Raw genomic sequence first — 19121 nt, 5'->3', positions numbered from 1 at the left:
GAGGTCACGATAGCTCAAGTGGTAGAGCAGCGGCGTATCTAGCCGAAGATCGTGGGTTCGAATCCCGCTCGTGCCATTAACTTTTTTTCATCTCAACTAAAAACCTTAATTAATTGTAATGATTTAATTGGTCAAGCGGACCACGAAATTAGTGAATTTAAAGTCTTTTATAAAGTTAAATTTTGATGGTCAAAACTGATTTCTTGATTACTTACTTATTACTGGTTAAAAAACTCTGTAGCTGTTTAGGTCGTCTGTTAAGTTGTCTCTTGTTTTGAAGATTTCACATCAGTCTGCTGTCTAGGTATATTCCTATGTATCTGACTTGAACGGAATAGCACTTTTTTGTTGGTGCACTAACGAGGGCAAGACTGCTTTGTACAATGTGCCTACATTTACTCATTCAGTCTTGTCCTTCACTTTTTATCACAATATTTGATAAGATGAAGGTCGTTTTAGATGTCAGAGGTTCGGGTTACAAGACAAAACAGCGGTATCAACCGCGTACGTGGTAAAGATGGTGTTTGAATGTATAGGAAAGTGAGTAGTGTAAATGGTATACATGGTGGGACCAATAATAACCCCTTCTGAAACGCTGGCTTGTATTGGGCTGATATTTGAGTTGCCACACCTCACTGAAGCAATGATCCGTTAAATAGGATCCCAACATAAGGTAAGGATTGCCTGGATGCCATCAACAGCCGGGGTCACATCCAAGAACGTACCCAAGCTATTGCTGGGGTGGTTTCAACGACTTTGCCTGAATTTGTGAAAAGGAATTATTCTATGCCTAGGGTGTCTATTAAACGTTTTACAAGATGTTTTTCGATGATTTTGAAAAACGACAGAAGAAGGTATGTCTTTAAGAAGATGTGTGATTGGGAGGTTTGTGTTCTTTAGGATGAGAATGAGTAAGGAAAACTCCCAAGAAAGAGGAAAGTTTGGTATATTGTGGTCAGTAATAATGCTGCCTTTTAAGGAAGGTTTCGAATATAGTGGAGATTGTAACGTCATGTCCAGGGAATTTTCTAACTTGGGAATTTCTCTACTGTTTATCTTTAGAAGGATGGAAAGGTTTGAGAGGAATATTACACAATTACACATTTGGGGGGACCGCGGTAGCCGAGTGGTTAGCATGAGAGACTCTCACGCCGCGGTCGTGGGTTCGATTCCCACCGTCGCCTCTGGCCCTTTTTTCACAATAACCCCCCCCCCCAAATTTGAACACACATATGTGAATTGTCACATGGCTAATATGCATAGTTCATAACACAAAAAACAAAAAACAAACAAAAAAAAACTACACATTTGGAATGAAATGAATTGAAACCAATCCGACTTTGTATTATAATCACTCTAGAAATGAGAATAAGTTGCATAACTTTAAAACTAAAGTAAAAATACATTTTTATTTTATTACAGTGTTTTTGTATGTTCATTGAAATTTCTGTTTCAGACTAACCTACAAGATGATGGGAGAGGTAATTCGGATACAAGTTTTGACGGGGACCACCCGTTTTTGGTAAGTTTCAATTGGATTTAAACTCAAGAAAAAGATGTCTTAACAATATTTAAACTCATGTTGAACCGGCACTCGCGGGTGAAGACGACCCAGTAGTGCCCGTGTGCCGGTTCAACATGAGTTCGCCAACTCGCAGACCAAACCCCATCATCTACTATAATATTTAAACTCGAAATATTCGCCTTTTCTAGGCTCTGCTTAAATATATATTGAATTAAATATTTGCACTAATAAACTGTGAAAATCGTATGCTAATTTCATGAAGTACAATATTTTGGAGCATGTCGAGAATAAACGAATTAAAAAAATAAAGCTACCTAACCTAACCTAACCCGTCCCTAACCCTAACCTTCCTAACAAAACTAACCCCGGCCAGATCTGTTTGCAAATTTTAGTGCATTTGTGGAGGCAATATTCGCTTTTTTAAACTCCGTTTAAATATTAAATTTTTCTTATTATTTTAACGAAATATTTGTATTAGTTAACAGTGAAAATTGTATTCTTAATTACATGTAATACGATATAGTGAAGCATGTTGAGAATAAACCCGTCCTTAACCCTAACCTAACCCACGTAACGCAAAATCGATGTCGTGAAAATGTCGTCATATTAATTTATGTTATCAAATATTAACGTATTGAATTTCTGTATTCGGATCACAGTATTGCTATTAGTTTTAATTTTTTGCCTGTTATACAATCTAGAATCTTAAAACATTTTATTATAACAATCGTTCGAACAAACTGTTACAGAGAGCTGGTTCAGCCGACACTATTCTTCCTGTCTCAGATAATTTAAACGAAGACACAGATCAAGATGATTCAGATTTACATAGCCGACTGTCGACGGACAATTGCTCGATAGAAGATCATTCAGACGGTTCGGTCGAAGCGTTAGACGGCATGCCGAGAAAAGATTACGTTTCTGTCGATGTCGACTCTTCTGAAACTTCGTTTGAATCAGAGTCTGAAGATATCGATGACGATAATGAATACGATGTTAGTAATATAGTCGATGATGATGATGATATAGATGAAGAGTTAAGAAACAAATACCATTATAACTGGGAGGTTCAAATGCTTGCTGAAGAACTGGAGAAGAAAAAATCCAGCAGTAAGAGAGCAATGAGCTTCGATTCCCCACAGGGAACAAATATTATATCCTTAAGAAGAAGTAGTTTTGATCAAAACATACACAAAACGAGAAAACCTCTGGAGCTCTTTAGTACGGGGTCTTTAGAAATTCATAGAAGATTAAGCACATCATCACTACCTAGGCGAAGATGTATGTCTATAACTAATATGCAAAGAAAGATGTCTACTAACGGTATTAAAAATACAGGGAACATTGTTTATCAATCGAGTGGTGAAGAGCCACGGATATGTGATTTGTCTTTGATACCGACTAGTAAAATAGTGAGTAAGGCTTCCGCCTTCGATGAATGTGCCTATCCTGTGAGAACGGTACCGATTAGTTCTACGAGTGTTAACGCAGGATCTTCCATGAGTCGTTTAAATGCATTCACCAGAAGAAAAATATTACTACCGTCTTCGATTTGCCTCAAAGAAAATCCACAGACCGGTGGTTCTTTCTCATCGACTCCAGACGTCACATGTTCCGATGTGCATGTTACCGGTGGCAGAGCCAGAATACATTCTTGCCCAGTAAGTTCCTCCGCCAAACCGGGCGATTCGCCAGTTCTTGGTTTAGAAGCCGATACACCGACTAACGATTCTGAAAACGGCCAAAGAGTCAGTCCTACAGAACGGTCCTCACAATCACCAGGCGTGTTCCCGTCATCAGCCGATACACTCTCCCCCGTCACAGGTAACCAAGGTTTACCCCCATCAACAAGCAAAAAATAATTTTTCTATGTATTGTTTTTACATGCCTTATAATGATTTTTAAATAAAAGAAGCATCTGTAAATAATTTGTGCTTCATTAAAATTACAAAAAATATATATTTAAAAATATTCAGACCAAATAATGTCTTTCTTTCACATCATTTAATTAGATGTGGCCCTTTTGATGTAAACTACCTAGTGTTTATGTTCGCACAATTTGTAAGTAAATACATACTATATTTTATGTATTGCATGGTCATACTAAAATGATAAATGGACTGAAGTAAAATATTTAAACTGTTGTAAAAAGAAATTAATAAACTGAAGTTAAAGTTAATTTCTTCTTCCTATATTCCTAACAAATTTCATTTAAAAAAATGGAAAATAACGTTATCCTTATGTCATAACCGCCACCGAAGCGGGTGTTCCGCAAGGCAGCCTCCTTGCTACCATTCTCTATTCCATATACACAGACATTCCTAGCGGTCCAGATGTGCTTTAAAGCAAACCCAGACTTAGTAACCTTCAAAAACATCAAGGAACTTCATTCCTCTTTAAAAGAATTCCATAACCGAATCCAGTAACCTTCACCTCCTGCACTCCCAGTAAATGTCTGTTATTTGGGACTTACGTCGAGTTACTTGGAACTTTGATCCATGCAAGTGATAGGTAGACCCCCTGAGTGTTAAAGTATTAAATAAGGAATAATCCGTTATTTTTTCATCTTTAACATACCAAAATAGATTGGGAACAGGTTAGTACATCATGAGGATTTTCAACGGACGGCTTTTATAAATGTTAGTTTTGATAGTATAGAGTTTGTGCCTTTTTTTAAATCTAATGAATGACCAAAAACATTTTGTATATGACTCTAAATAGCTTTCGATGTTAGTAATTTATGCTGAATGTCAATATGTAGCTTAATCGATATGTTTTAGTTTTTCCTAAAGATGGAGAAGATTTCATTGCGTTCTAATGAGGGTATTTTGTATGTTTTATGATCGATTTTCTTTTCCAGGAATGAAATGTACGAGTTGGTACATTGATGTCTATGCTCTTGTAGCAACCCTTTTTAAAAAATGGTTATTCATTTATCAACACCATGACCACTAAATAAAAACTCCCAGTCTATGCCTGTAATCTGTGTGTTAGTACTAGGATGTCAGCATTTTGAAAACCGTAGTTACACACAGGGTGTCTATTTTCTAATGTCCCCCTGGTTTTCTCAAAACTACTCAACCTAGAAAAAATCTAAACAATATGTACTTTTTAGCATAAGCTCTCAGAACTTATCTCCCCGAGAGGTCGTAGATGTCTTTAATAAATAAAAGCAAAAAAGTAGAAAGGAATTAAAGTAATTTCTGTCATACAGTAGGGCTTAACGTCCATCTACCCGTTGGGTGTCGAGGAGTCAAAACCACTTTACAATACATTTTACGTAATATTTCCAATTAAAATTTCATGGGCTGTGCCGGGATTCGTACCCAGAACCGCTAGCATGACAAAAATAATATAACCACTAACCCTCCACGGTCTCCGGGTGTGGGTGATTGCTGGCATAAGTTAACAATCAGGTATTAGCTGCTTAGGATCCTTTTCTTAGGAAGAAATACACATTCTGGCAAGACATCATGTTGAGGCGCAACATGGCCATATAACCCTATGATATTAATACACCCCCAAAACAACAGATGGTCACCACCACTTTATTTTCTGGACGACCAACCTATCAGACCAATTTTTTTGCCATCTTCGGTGATATGTTATCTTACTTTTAAATAAAGCAAATGTCACCAGTTACGTCTAACTTTAAGTCCATGGCTGAGGGTCAGGATAATTGCTGATGCACATTATCAATCAACTATTTCTTGGTGCTATTAGCTCTGTTATTAGGATCCTTGTCCTTTGAGAAATTCTGGATGATAGGCATCTTATTGAGCCGCAACTATCACATATATCCCCATGATATTAATACACCCCAAACCGTCGGATGATCACCATATCGTGTGACCCATTTTGACCTGTCTGACGAGTTTCTGTTATATTCAGTGGTGTGTTATTTTACTTTTAGACCAAGCACATGTTACCAGTTACCATCTAGTGTTTAAGTCCATGGCTGAAGTCGAGTGTAATTGCAAATCCATTGGCTATGCCGGGATTCGTCCCAGGACAGATAGCGTGGCAATATGAGTCGGACGCCCTAACCACTCGGCCACCGCCGTCCCTTGAGACGTCTTTATGCACAACTAGGAGTCGAAAGGGAAGCCAAAGAAAGAGCTGCCTAACGAAAAATCTCTGTACTGATAGGTTGAAAAATTCCAAGATCTCCGTGGTTGAAACTTTTATTCAAGTTAGTAAATTACATGGATGTTTCGGGCTCCTGGCCCATCATCAGCAACTAAACATAAAGAAATCTCATGGTATAATTCACAATCTGAAGGCACACCATTTCTCAGATATGAACCGTGGAGTTGGTAATGTATAAAATAAGAAAAATTTCTGGAATTTCTCAACTGTACCTCTGATAACTACGAACTTGCAAGGATCACCACAGACATACAAACAGTACTAAATATAGTGAATTTAATTTTCAGTGGGGTGTTATTATTCAGCATAAAGCTAGCCCAATTTACTATTAAAAATAAAATTGGGTGAAACTGCGTACAAGGATCTTGTAAAATTAAGGAATCAAAGAAGATGAATAAAGCGGCAGGTGTTTAAAAAAAAGGGGGTTAAGCGGTTGGAAATGGGCAAAATAATTTGTATACAAATTAAAACTAGGGGCGACGATGACAGCAACGGTTAGGCGACACGGCGCTCATCACTGTGAAGTAAAGGTCCCGGGTTCGAATCCAGCGGCCCTGCATTCCAACCCGACATACTTACAAATGGGCTTTTTTTTCAAAAACACCGGCACCCCGAGGGTTCATATAACCTCGTAATTGAAATCCCCTCGTTAAAAAAATAAATAAATAAATAAAAACAGTAATAATAAAACTGGTTGATCTTCGGAACTTAAAAATTTTTTGTTTTTTTTTAATCGCCCGAACTTGAAATATTTTAAGTGTCGTGTAAAATGCCGGGCAAAACAAAGTGTATTTCAAATCGTTGTAAATATACGACCCAGTTGTTAACGATAAATGGCATTTTCCGTCAATTTCTCGAATTTCATAAAATCGTTTCTCACAATTGTTGACAATGAAATAAAATATATTTTAAAATAGTGGTCGATTTGAAGAGAGCATTATTTTACTCCGTTGATACATAACCTGCGATTTTCGGAATTCGACCAACCGACCTCGCGTTGTTAGTTCTTAAGCCAAATAAGTTTAAAAGAAACAAGTACACTCAATAAAAATAGTTTCTTGTCCTCATAAGAATCTAGTACTTCGAGCCTTCTCAATTTTTTCAAGAAAATAATTCAAGCAAGTATTATTTTTTAACAATTATTAAAATATCTCATTCTGCTCAACTTCAAATTTCAATCGTATTTTGTTTTCTGAATATAGGGAAATGTAATTTAATAAGTTTTTCAAGCTTAACATAGTCTCTTTGATTGATTATTAATAAAAAGATCTTAAGAATTCTTTCGGCCATCTATACGTGCTAATTGAATATGAACTTGATTTTCAATCAACCATAAACTCGCCGACATCAAAACTGATTTTTCTTAACGAAAATAGACTATTAACTACTATTTAAAATAGAAACTAGAACCTTTTTAAAATAAAGGGAAACAATCTTATTCGAAGAAACCCTATAATAAATAAGAAAAACGTGAAATATTCGCCTAACCTTTAACCCTCGTATAAACAAAATGGCTAACAAAACATAAAATTTAACTGGTCCATTTAAAAAAATACGATAAATTATTTAAATATTCCTTAACAGTATTTATTTATTTTAAAAAATAAATTATATGTACAAAATTTGAAAGCTGTTTATGTAACATAAACAGTACATTTTATATAATTTTGTTCACATCTGATTCATAAAAACTCTATTATAAAATAGAAACATAAATAAAACTTAATATATGTTGTACATAGGGTAAGCAACCAAAATACATATTTGTTTTATACCTATTTACACAGTAGAACAGATTTCCCTATTTACATAATATTTAATTACAGTACATTTTCTATAATTTTTTCACATCTGATTCATAAAAAATAATAAGCAACTAGCTACGTTTATGCCCCACATTTTATTACAAATATGCCATATTTTGATGAGATAAGTTTATACAACAGTTAGTCTTTAGGCTTGATAGATTTTGTATAATTGATTAAGACTCGAAGGACACCAGTTCCTTTGAAATGCAACTGTATGATGTTACATAAACATTTCAATAGCCCTACTTGAAAAAGAATGAGTTTATTTGTCTAGGTGTAACAAATGTAAAATTAGTTACTTGACTATTCCCATTTTACCTACCTAGCAAATTGAAAGCAATGGAACTAACTGCCAGTAGTGGTTTGAGAATCAAAAATATCCCAAAATTTGTTAGAAACAAGATAAATGTTGGTACATCAGAGTTGGGCAAAATCAAACTAATTCAATCATGATTATGAATTTTGATTGAAGTTTAATCATGACTGAATTAGTCATGAGTAAACTAATCATTATATATTTAATCATAATTAATTCAATCATGAGGTATGACTAAATCATATAATGATTAATTTACTCATGACTAATTCAATTATGATTAAACTTTAATTAAAATTCTTAATCATGATTGACTTAGTTTCATTTTGCCCAACTCTGGCTACAATGACCAACTTACCAAAATCCAACCGACTCCGGATAAAAATTTTGAGATGGAGTCATGCTCAAGGCCAACCTTCAAAAATTGTTATCATAAACGAAAACCAAAGTTACTTTATTATTCTACATGTCTATTTTATTACAATCAAGACCCCTAGATGGTGTATTTTCCAAATAATGTAGAAATCTCTCCTTTTAAGTGGAATAAATTTTAATTCAAAGAAATATTTTTTCCATTGATCGGTTATGTAAACATATTTACTTTTCAAAGCGTAGCTTGTTATAGGATTTTTAATTTTTATTTTATTTTATTATTATTGTTATCATTATCATTATTTTTTGGCTTTTCATAACGACGGAGTTTTACTTATAATTGGAACATTGATTTTTGTTAAGTAAGGTGTTGAAGGATTTTCGTTTTGATGAAATAAATTTCTGTTAGAAAATTTTTTAAAAGTGATGAAGTGTATTTTCATTTTTGAGCACCCATTTGAACATGATTTATCGAAATAACTAATAACTATATTGTGACTAAATTAGTCATGCCTTGTATTTAATTACTAGTCACGACTAATTTAGTCATCAATCACATATGGTGACTAATGACTAAATTAGTCACTTACTACCAATCATGACTAACGGTCTGAGTAATCAATCATTAATCATTAGACAGGACTAATTTTTGCCCAACACTGTGGTACATAATGTAATAAGCACCAAAAAGTCAAGACATAACTAAATGAATTTAAAAAAAAAAATTACTATGACAACATGAAATTTGAAGAAATGTGAGCACTATTTTTTGTGTGAAATTTATGCTTCTAGGGATGCAACATAGAAATGATTTTAACTTTTTGGCATACACTCACCGGCTTAAATGAATCCTTTCTATATCATGGTTTTCTGATTAAAACAAAATTCTTGATAAGCGCTGACAGAATTTAGTTACAATTTTGCCTGTAAAGTTGTTACCGAATAATTCCGTCAAACAAAAATCATTCTGCATTTAAATAAATAAAGCTACAAAATACACTGATACAAAATTTACAATAGATCTTTTTAAAAAGGATTGAACACCGCACTCACTCCACCATTCATCATTTCTATAGATCTTTGAGATCGCAATGAAATAAAGGGAGACTGGTCTTGAAGGAAAGAAAAAGGCAAAGAGTGCTTGAAATTGCATGGACGACCTGGCGGAAGTCAGCGACAGCAATGAACACACATGTTGGTCAATGAGGGAAGCAACATGAACTCTCGAGGTCCCGAACCCTAATTTGGCTTATCATCTCGCCACAAAAGAGAATACATCTTAAAATGGATCCTTAATGAGTCCAAAGTTTGGTGGAATAGTATCCCAGGCATGAGGCACATGAGAAGAGATTCATGGAACGGCCATCTGCAAAACTAATTAAATAATTAACAACAAATGAAAATTAATGATTTACCGGAAGACAACTGCAACCGAACCAGAATTCTGGTTGGAGTACAGACAGAAGAAACACTGTGCAGATACTGCCAGGAAGAAGAGGAGACCACAGAACTAGTTTTATGTTATATGTAGTTTTTAACTATGAGAGTTTATGTAGGTGTAGATTCTGGCAACTAGAAGGGGAAAAGCCGCAAGCAAGATCCTAAACTAAGGAGCCATTGGCAAGGCTATGGATGTTGATTAACAACTGAAACTGGCCAGTGAGTTGTAAAAAAGCAGAGGAGCACAATAGATCTACTCAGATCGAAGTGCAGAAGACCTTGTGGTGGCCACCTTTTTTATCCCCTATCCCCATACAAAACATTTCATTCTGAACTACAAAATCACTTATTCTTAATCAGCAAATTGTCATCCAGAACATTGCCTGCCAATCCTCGTTGTAGACTGAAATGATGTTGGCCATGTGGCAACTTAGTTGTTAACATCGGCAAAGGATAGTTGTCAAGTTCTTCTAAGTCAAGCTGTTGGTGAACTAACAGCTCCTAATCACTGAATGGACGCCGTTCATGCCTTATATGCCCTTTTGTGTGTCTGTGCATACTTACCTTCTGTGCATGTTCACACAATATACTAATAATTTAAACATTTTTGCATGTTGCATATTTAAAGTGCGGTTGTAAATAAATAAATGAATTTTTTGAAAAAGTTTTGCCTTCCAAAATAAATGTACAGTGGTTATTGGTTGCTTTCATCGTGCACAATTTACTGTTAATTTTTCCTTGTTTAAGCATCTATCTTACTCCCACGCTATGGTATCGCTATCTAATCTACTAATGGATACTTATCTCATCCTTGATATTGATGAATTAAAGGGTTATGTTCCCTAAGTACTGTAGCCTTGTGGCTTATTGTACTTTGCTAGTTCCTTAGTTCAGTGCAATCAACTCAATCCTCTTCTGGAGAAGTACTTACTAGGTCATTGACTGTCATTGCTAAATTCCTTTTCCTGTGTTTTCTTTGAGCCCCAAGTTACGTCTCCAGTGAGCAGTTGCTTCACTTTCAAAGGAGATACAGGTGGTTGTTTCTTCCTCCTTATTGTATAACCTATAAATGGGTAATCATTGAATATACTCATGTTATGTGGATGTTTTCTCAGATGCCAGTTACCCCCAGGATATCCCAATCCTCTGAGTGTATTCTCTCTAACTGTAGCAGTGAGTTTGCCAGTCTTGTTGAAGGGTGTTTTTACATAAGATTACTGTGTCTACCTCTAAAGTTTATCCACTTCTCCTTTTGTCTGTTTTAGTACATTCAGTGATGGAGGATTCTTTGTTTGTTTTTGTTATCCCAAGACACTCGTTTGTGTGTCCTGGTACCCAATATATCAGATTGTTACCTCCTCCTTAATTTATCAGACTTTTTTGGGTAATAAAAACCCATTGTGAAGCAATTTCAATTCCGACCTATGGTATCTCTGCATCTCTCAGTCCGCTGAAGTGATTTTTTCATTTCTTGGCTGAGTGTACAATATTATTGCATTTAGAATTTTTTACAATAATAAATAAATATAAATTAAGCTGATAAATTTGTTCGATAGTTTAAGTCTACGGGCTTATAGTTAGCCAATGACAATGTTATTATGCGTATTTGTTTTGGGGGGGAAGGGCATCGTGAAAAAAAGGCCAGAGGCAACGGCAGGAATCGAACCCACGACCGCTGGGTTTACGAGCCGAGAGTCTCTCACACTAACCACTCAGCTACCGCGGCCCCCAAATTGTTAAGTAACAATAAATTCTTCAAAAATAAAATATTTAAACATATATATGTATAAATATATAATGTAAATAAAGTACCAATTAAAATATCGATTTCTCTTCTACTTCTTCCTTTACCTTTTTTTTTTTTAATAATTTCAACAACCTCCAGCAGACAAATTGTACATTCATGTCCGTGTTATGTTTTGTGAAATCATTTTGTTAATAAAAGCATATACTATTCAATTCTAGTCAAGATTAATGAGCCATAGGACTTAATGAATATGCCAGTTTTGGTTTTAGTCCCAATATTTGCCTAGGGTTCTCCAGTGGGATGATATATTACTTTTCTATTCTTTTGATGATCTATTCCTCCATCTTTTTGATTCAAAAAAATTTCAAAAACATAATTTTAAACCACCCACCAATTTTGGATGTTTTTGGTTTTTTACCCATCTTCATCTATTATCATGTTACTGTTGTTAAATTATTGTACAAAAAATTTTAGATGTGAATATAAAATTTGTCTATATTGTCTGTCTTTATGTTATGGTCATCTAGGGCTAAATATTGATTTATTATGCGCATTAAATCTATAATATAAGCACTGTAATTTATTTATTGCATATGTTTTTTAGGAGATAAAAGTGCGAGATGGAAAATAAAGGATGCCAACTAGATAATTGTAGTGAATGCTTAGAAATGAATGAAAAATTCACCGATCAGGATTCATACATAGATTATAATGTATCAGATCAGGTGGAAAAGGATTTGTCAGAAACAAGTGATGACATGATTAAAGTATATGAAGACATCGACTTAAATCTTATGAGAAATACATTTTCCCCTGATGAGATTTTGTTAGAGGGCTTAAAAAGAATTGAAAGCAGCTATTTCGAAAGGATAAGTACAATCAGGCAACTCGAAGCAGCTCATGTGAGAACAGTCAGACAGCATTTTAAATCAAAAAGAATATCCGCCCATCGTAAGTACCAGAAACAGAGAGAACAGTTGTTTACACACTTCAGAAATACTTTCAGAAGTTGTGTCAAGTGTGAAGAATGCAAATTATCGACTGCAGGAAGTGATGGATTGGTGTCGCCGATTTATGAAGGACAATTCAGGGAGGAAAAAACAGATTACAGAGAAAGGACTGTCTCGCCGATTTGTCTTGTCAGAATAAAGTCAGACAACAATGCAGAAATATCATCTAATTCTGAGAGCAGAGAATCATCATCATCAAGCGAGTCAAGCGAACAGTCACATTGGTGTGTAAAACAAAAACCGAACTCTGTACATTTAACTGATCCTTGTATTATCTATGCTAGGAGGAATGATGAATTAGTAGCAGAGTTGGCAAACTATTATTAAATTTGTTAAGTTAAAAAAAGAACTGAAGAAAAATTGAAATATGACTGTAAAAATGCTTTTAATCACTTACTGCTATTTATTTTCTCTTTTCTTTTAGCAAAAAAAGTTATAATTGATGTGATAGATCACACATTTATCACATGTCTGTTCACCCTGGAATTAATACGTTTAAGTCCATGAACTTAACCATTGATATAAGCAATTCTGTTCTTTATATTGAGTCATAATTATCATTTTACCCCAAAAAAATTATAAATAGATCAAGCTACAAGTTTATGATGTAAGAATTATGTACATATTTATATTATAGCATTACATTAATGCTTTATAGTGATGCTTTTATCCAAACATCTAAACTGTTTTTGACTGTAAATAAAGTTGTTTTTCTTTGTTGTTTTTTTAATATGAAAGGATGTGTTATATGAAACTGCTGTCTCATTCTATATCTATCCTTATGTTTCTTTTTTTTATAGTTTATTTTAAAGTTATGTTACTAGAATTTGTCCTCAGTGACCTAGGGCATAACGGCTAATATTGGTCTATTGTGCAACCAACCTCATTGTCTAAAGGTCTTCGTTAAGCTTTTTACAAAATCTCAAAGCCTTGTTAAGGGCTTTATTTTCCTGCGGGACTTGGCTCTCCTTTCCCATTAGTAGGAAACACTGAATAGGCGTTCAAATAGAAGACTTCGCAGTTTCTTCTTTTTCCTGGCAATATCGGCACAGGCTTGTTTCTGCCACTTCAAGTCTACATACATGTATAAATATATATGTATATGCCTATGGAGTCTGCAGTGTCCAGTTAGCAGTCCTATTAAAGTCTTAACTCATCCTATATTTAGTAGTTTTGCTGTTAGTTTCTGCGATGGTCTTTTAATTTTTCTTTTCACAAGCCTCTCTCCTGATAATCATTCCAATTGAATCAAGGACTTATTCTCAACGCATTGTCTGATGGATCTGTGTTTTTGGCAATTTGGAATGTCGCAAAAGGTGATGATAGGTGTCCTCATCAAATTTTCCTTGATTCTAATCATCCTCTGCCAGGTATGCCCTGGTACACAAGCAACAATGATTTTGTTGTTTTCCCCAATGTCTGTCAAGGCCTTAATATAATCCCAAATGACTCTGGACTTTACTACTGTTGAGGTAAAGTAGTGTACAGGCTTAGAACTGCCTGGTTGTTTTAATAGATGGCTACTCTTTTGTTGGTACGCTTAAGGAGCACATCTGCATAGGCGCTCTGAGTCTATATGCCTCCAGTGTCTGCAATGTCCTGTATAGAACTATCATTCTAGTTCTAACTTTAACTAGATTTATTAGTTCTCCCATTAATTTCTTAAGTCCTTAGTTCAATGTGCAAGATAGAGGTATGCAATAAAGTTAAACAATGAAATCCATAGTTGGATCTATGTTTTTGGCAATTTGGTATACCACAAAAGGGTTCAATGTGTGTCCCGACTGAACTTGACTGAACTGATTTATTCAGTGCCCTTTTACCCAAACATTTTGCTGTCTCTAATGACTGAAATTTTATTTCATGTGCATTCCAGGAGAAGGTGCCCAGACCAGGGAGATTTTTTTGTCTTACCCAAAGTCTGGCAGGACCTTAACGCAAATAATTTTGTAACCAATAAATTTGTAAAGTTGAATCTATCTTCTTTCAGTCTGTAAAAATAGGGTTTAGATTTTATATCATTATAAGTGAGAAAAATAAGGATGAAATCAACAAAAACTACTCAAATATTGTATTTTATTTCTATGGTTCTAATTAATTTATAGAGACATGTTCAGTCTATTACGTGTAGTTTACAAGATTCTAAACCCCCGTAAAGTTTCCCCAGATAAATCGAGCAGTTTTAAAGCTATGACCATTTCGAAAAAATCTCATGTATTTGGAAGACAAAAATTTAGGAATTTTTTTAATTTTCCCAAAAACTCGTATTTCGGGTGTTAAAAGCAAATATAAACCATATAAAGGACCTAATGAACTCCCAAACAGCACTGAAATTCACTACTGATGAGGTAGTAGCTTTTAGTTCCACCAGGTTGTCCAATTACACAGTATTCAATAGCCAGTCTTTTTGCTCTGCCATGATTTACTGGGGAGGCGTGCAAGGCTTTAAACAACAATTTACAAGGGTGCCATTTTACATTTGCTAATTTATACATCAATTTGGGGTAGAACACTGGACAAAAAATTTAACCTAAAAGAATGAGAAGTATATGAAGAAGAAGCTTGCTGAGAATGATCAAAGGATACTGCACATTATCATTTAATGTGTTGTATATAGTGACAATTAATGATTATTTGGAGATCGTGAGATGCGGTCTGGTACACACCATCTCCAAATAATTATCATTTAATGTGTCCTCGCAAGAGAGAGACCTATACATCTGAAAATACAAGAGAAAATTCTACCCAAAAAGAATACAGCCCCTTCATTAACTCATTTTTACCAGTCCATGTCCTATGCCACACAGATGTACACACAATATAAATATAACTCCGATTAAAAAGGAATGAACCAGTAGACTTTCCAGATATACACAGAACACTCATCCATATTGTGCAGAATAGACTAGCTGACTGGTGTTCCAACAACCAGGCAGAATTATTGGCAATACAAAAAGTTTTAGAATGGATTCAAATAAAGGATGAGGTAGCCAAGTAGAAGCAAGTGGTCATAAATACGGTTAGTCAAACATCTATTTCAATGCTGCAAAGAAACTGGAAACTAAGCAAGACAGGTTATAAAATAAAAACCATTCCTCAAGAATTTATGTGGATAAAAGCACATGCAGGCAATGAAGGAAATAAAAAACAAATAAGGCTGCCACAACAAAATGGAAACAATATTCTCCAAAATTCCAAAAGTTATATAGAGGGAATGGTCAAAGAGAAAAATCATACCCATATATGAAGAGGAATGGGCAGCAAGAAGGAAAGGTTTCTCTTCGAAAGATATAAATTCATTTAATATTAATTACATTATGCCATTAAAATAAATTTAAAAAGGTACAATGTTAGTATGTACACACAAAACAGATCATTAAATGCATGTATTAATAATGTAAGGAACTGATTGTTTGGAGATCATGAGTTGTGGTCTGGTGTGACGTAGATTTAGAAAAACATTTTAGGATCAACCAATCCACAATAAAGATAATGTTTTTCTAAACCTACGTCACCCCAGACCGCATCTCACGATCTCCAAACAATCATTAATTAATGGTCACTAAATACCACACAAATGTAAGGAACATACAGAAAACAAACTCCCTCCTACCAGGGCTTGCTGGTGGGATGGAAATTTAAAAAAAAAATAGCCAGTCTGCCTGACATATATTGATGTATTGAAAGCTTATATGAATTTTATGCTTTGGTTTATTTCTATAAATATCAAACTCATATTTGGCTGTGAAGCCGTCTGTATATCAGAGATAATTGCATTAACTGGTATCCGTTTAAAAACCTTTACTCCATTCACTGCGATCTAGTTAGTTATATAGGGCTATTGTGAAATCTATGCTTAAGACCAAACTATGCCTCTTTTCTCGGTGTAAGAATTGTCTTCCAAAGTAGCTATAATCTATACTAATGAGCTAGAGCCTCACATTCACAAAGTATATGCCCCGATGTCTGATTTCTCCTGACCAAGACAGCATGTTTCTCTCTTTGCTCATCTGCTTGGATAGTTATTAAAAAGGCAGTCACTGGTTATAGAGATTTATAATTTAGCTCAAATCTTGTTGAGAGAATGGAGTTTTCACCTTCCGTTTTGAGAGATTTATAAATCAATTAGCTTGCCACATACCTGGGGCTTTTATCCAGTACTTTAGTTTTTCTTTCTTAAGCCACTTTTCAAGTTCCATCTTTAGGACATATTCTGGCGAGCTTATTTGTGGTTATGGTCCCATGGTGAGAAAGCTTTCTGTTATTCAGTCAGTTAGGCAATCCGTTTCCTTTCATATCTTTATGTCCCTGAACTCACCTCAAGGTAACATTCTCCTACAGCTAGGACTAGAAAATAGTTAGACTGCTGATGACTGGACACTGCAGACTCTGGAGGCATAGCAGCCACAAGCATGTGTAGATATTGCCAAGAAGAAGACAAAACGGTGGAACATGTCCTCTGTTGGTGCGAAGGCCTATGTAAGCTGAGATTCCTAATCCTGGGAGAGGAAAAGCCGGGGCCTGAAGGTTATGCACAGGAGCCCTTGAAAAACTATGGTGTCTGGTAAAAAGCCTCAAGGTTAATGAGGAGCTCTAGATAAAAAAAAATTGAGATGCACAATATCTATCACGGTGAGCAGATGGTAAAGAGGCCGGCTTCTATATAATCTAATCTCCTAGGGCCATTAGGTAATTTAGGTACTCCCAAGCATAAACATTAATGCTTTTTAGATGCCTGACTGTCTGAAAGTAGAGATCTGTGCACAGAGTTCTATCACATGTACCTCAAGTTGGCAGATAGTTTGAAATGGTCCAAAGGGTTTACTACGGATTGATTCAGACACATTAATCCTTCACCTGGTTGGTTAAACCAAACTGGATTTAAGATATCTCCTTCTAAAACCACTGCTATCTTGTTTGCCAGGGGACGGCCAGGTGCCCCATTAACGCTAAAATTAGCTGGTACTCTAGTTTGATTCGCAGATTCCGTGAGTTACCTGGGGGTCATCTTCGACCGAACACTTAATTGGTCAGCTCATCTAAAATCAATGAAAACTAAATGCCTGCAGTCCCTTAACCTGCTTAGAATGATAAGCTCCACACAATGGGGCTCCGACAGGACCAGCCTTTTGAGGCTGTATAGAAGCTTAATTAGATCCAAAATTGACTATGGCAGCAATGCATACGGCTCCGCTACAGACAACAAAATAATTTCCTTAAATAGCATACAGAATACTTGTATTCGCATAGCTACCGGTGCCTTTCGATCCAGTCCAGGTGATAGCTTAAGCGTAGAAGCAGGAGAACCTCCTCTCAAACATCGGCGCACATTCCTGGATCTAAAGTTCTTTGCGAAAATCATATCTGACAAATCGCACCCACTCAGGGATCTACTTCCCTTGGATAATATATTGTCAAATGAAGTTCTACATACTCAGAAGCGAAAACACTATTTTGTGCGAGTATCACTAGCTCTGCAATCTTTGGACATACAGGTCCCAAAAATACAACACACATGCGTCTCGCCACTCCCTCCTTGGACGTTACAGAACCCAAACTTTTACCTCAAGCTCTCGAAATCCCTAAAGGCGAACACCCATCCTTACACTTATAAGCAAGAGTTCCTCAAAATCAAAAACGATTTCAAAAATGCTACATTCGCTTACACGGACGGATCCAAGAGCACAGAAGGGGTTGGTGCCGCATTCGTGTCAGGCGGTAGGAGACATTCTTTCGCACTCCCACCACTATGTAGCAACTATAGTGCAGAACTCCTAGCGATCAACAAATGTCTAAACATAATAGCTTTGACAAGAAATCATCTGATCCTTTGTACTGATTCCCTTTCAGCAGTATATGCCTTAAAAGATATTTTCAGCCTGAACCCCCTCGTACATGAAATTCACTCTGCCATAAAGGACTTTTACCGCAAAAATTTACAAGTCACTGTCATGTGGATACCAGGACACTGCGGGATAACCGGAAATGTTGAGGCAGACAAAGCGGCAAGAAGTGCCCAGAGAGAAGGTCATAAAATAAGTGAGGTGCCGCAAGAAGACTTCGTTACACATGTGAAAGCCAAAACCAAAGAAAAATGGCAACTAGAATGGTTCAATACTAGGGAAAACAAACTTAGAGCTGTTAAAGCAGATATAAGACTATGGACCACCTCAGCTGGACTGTCTAGAAAAGAAGAATGTGTACTTGCGAGACTCAGGATAGGGCATACACGAATAACACACGGGTATTTAATGGCTTGCGAACCTCCACCTATGTGCGTGACATGTGGAGTTTTAACCACAGTCAAGCACATACTGTTAGAATGTAAGATGTACAGAAGGGCACGCATGAGCAGTGAGTTGCCCGCCTCTCTACCCGAATTGCTAAATGACAGAGAAACAACAGTATCAAGATTATTTAAATTTTTAAGGGAAACAGAATTGTTTGTTAAAATCTGATTTGTGAGGTGAAATAAAGAGATGGGACCTGTGGCTGGTGGCGGGCGCTCGGGTGTGGTGCCGGTGGCGGTGGTGGCGGGTGTGTGTGTGTGTGTGTGTGTGTGTGTGTGTGGGGACTTCTGGGCGACAATGCAAGCCCCAATGCAAGAGAATGCTTCCCATATGCCCCCTGTGTACTCAGGACAGATTCAAGGCAAATATAACCCTGATTGTGGTTGCTGCCTTTAAAAAAAAAAAAAAAAAAAAAAAAAAAAAAAAAAAAAAAAAAAAAAAAAAAAAAAAAAAAAAAAATCCTT

The 19121-nt window shown here is 35.8% G+C and overlaps 2 protein-coding genes across 6 annotated transcripts in view; both read left to right on the top strand.

Moving 5' to 3' along the window:
- Positions 1–3688, top strand: part of LOC106668912 — a gene marked incomplete in the record, with an annotated part of 294536 nt that extends 290848 nt beyond the window's left edge. For all 5 annotated transcript variants that reach the window (XM_014398097.2, XM_014398098.2, XM_014398095.2 and 2 more), the window contains 2 exon segments: positions 1457–1522; positions 2275–3688. In XM_014398097.2, coding sequence (XP_014253583.2) covers positions 1457–1522; positions 2275–3387 — 1179 coding nt within the window.
- Positions 3689–17454: 13766 nt separating this feature from the next.
- Positions 17455–18825, top strand: LOC106668869. The gene has a single exon (XM_014398020.1). The coding sequence runs from the start codon at positions 17455–17457 to the stop codon at positions 18823–18825; it is 1371 nt and encodes a 456-aa protein (XP_014253506.1).
- Positions 18826–19121: the final 296 nt, after the last annotated feature.

Source organism: Cimex lectularius, unplaced genomic scaffold (assembly GCF_000648675.2).
Source record: "Cimex lectularius strain Harlan isolate CLEC.00 unplaced genomic scaffold, Clec_2.1 scaffold66, whole genome shotgun sequence".
Lineage (NCBI taxonomy): Eukaryota > Metazoa > Arthropoda > Insecta > Hemiptera > Cimicidae > Cimex > Cimex lectularius.
The sequence above is the reverse complement of the archived record's forward strand: the minus strand, read 5'-3'. Positions and strand labels throughout refer to the sequence as shown.

Excerpts from the sequence above, each read along its gene's own strand:
- LOC106668869 (XM_014398020.1), top strand. The coding sequence starts at position 17,455 with ATGATAAGCTCCACACAATGGGGCTCCGACAGGACCAGCCTTTTGAGG.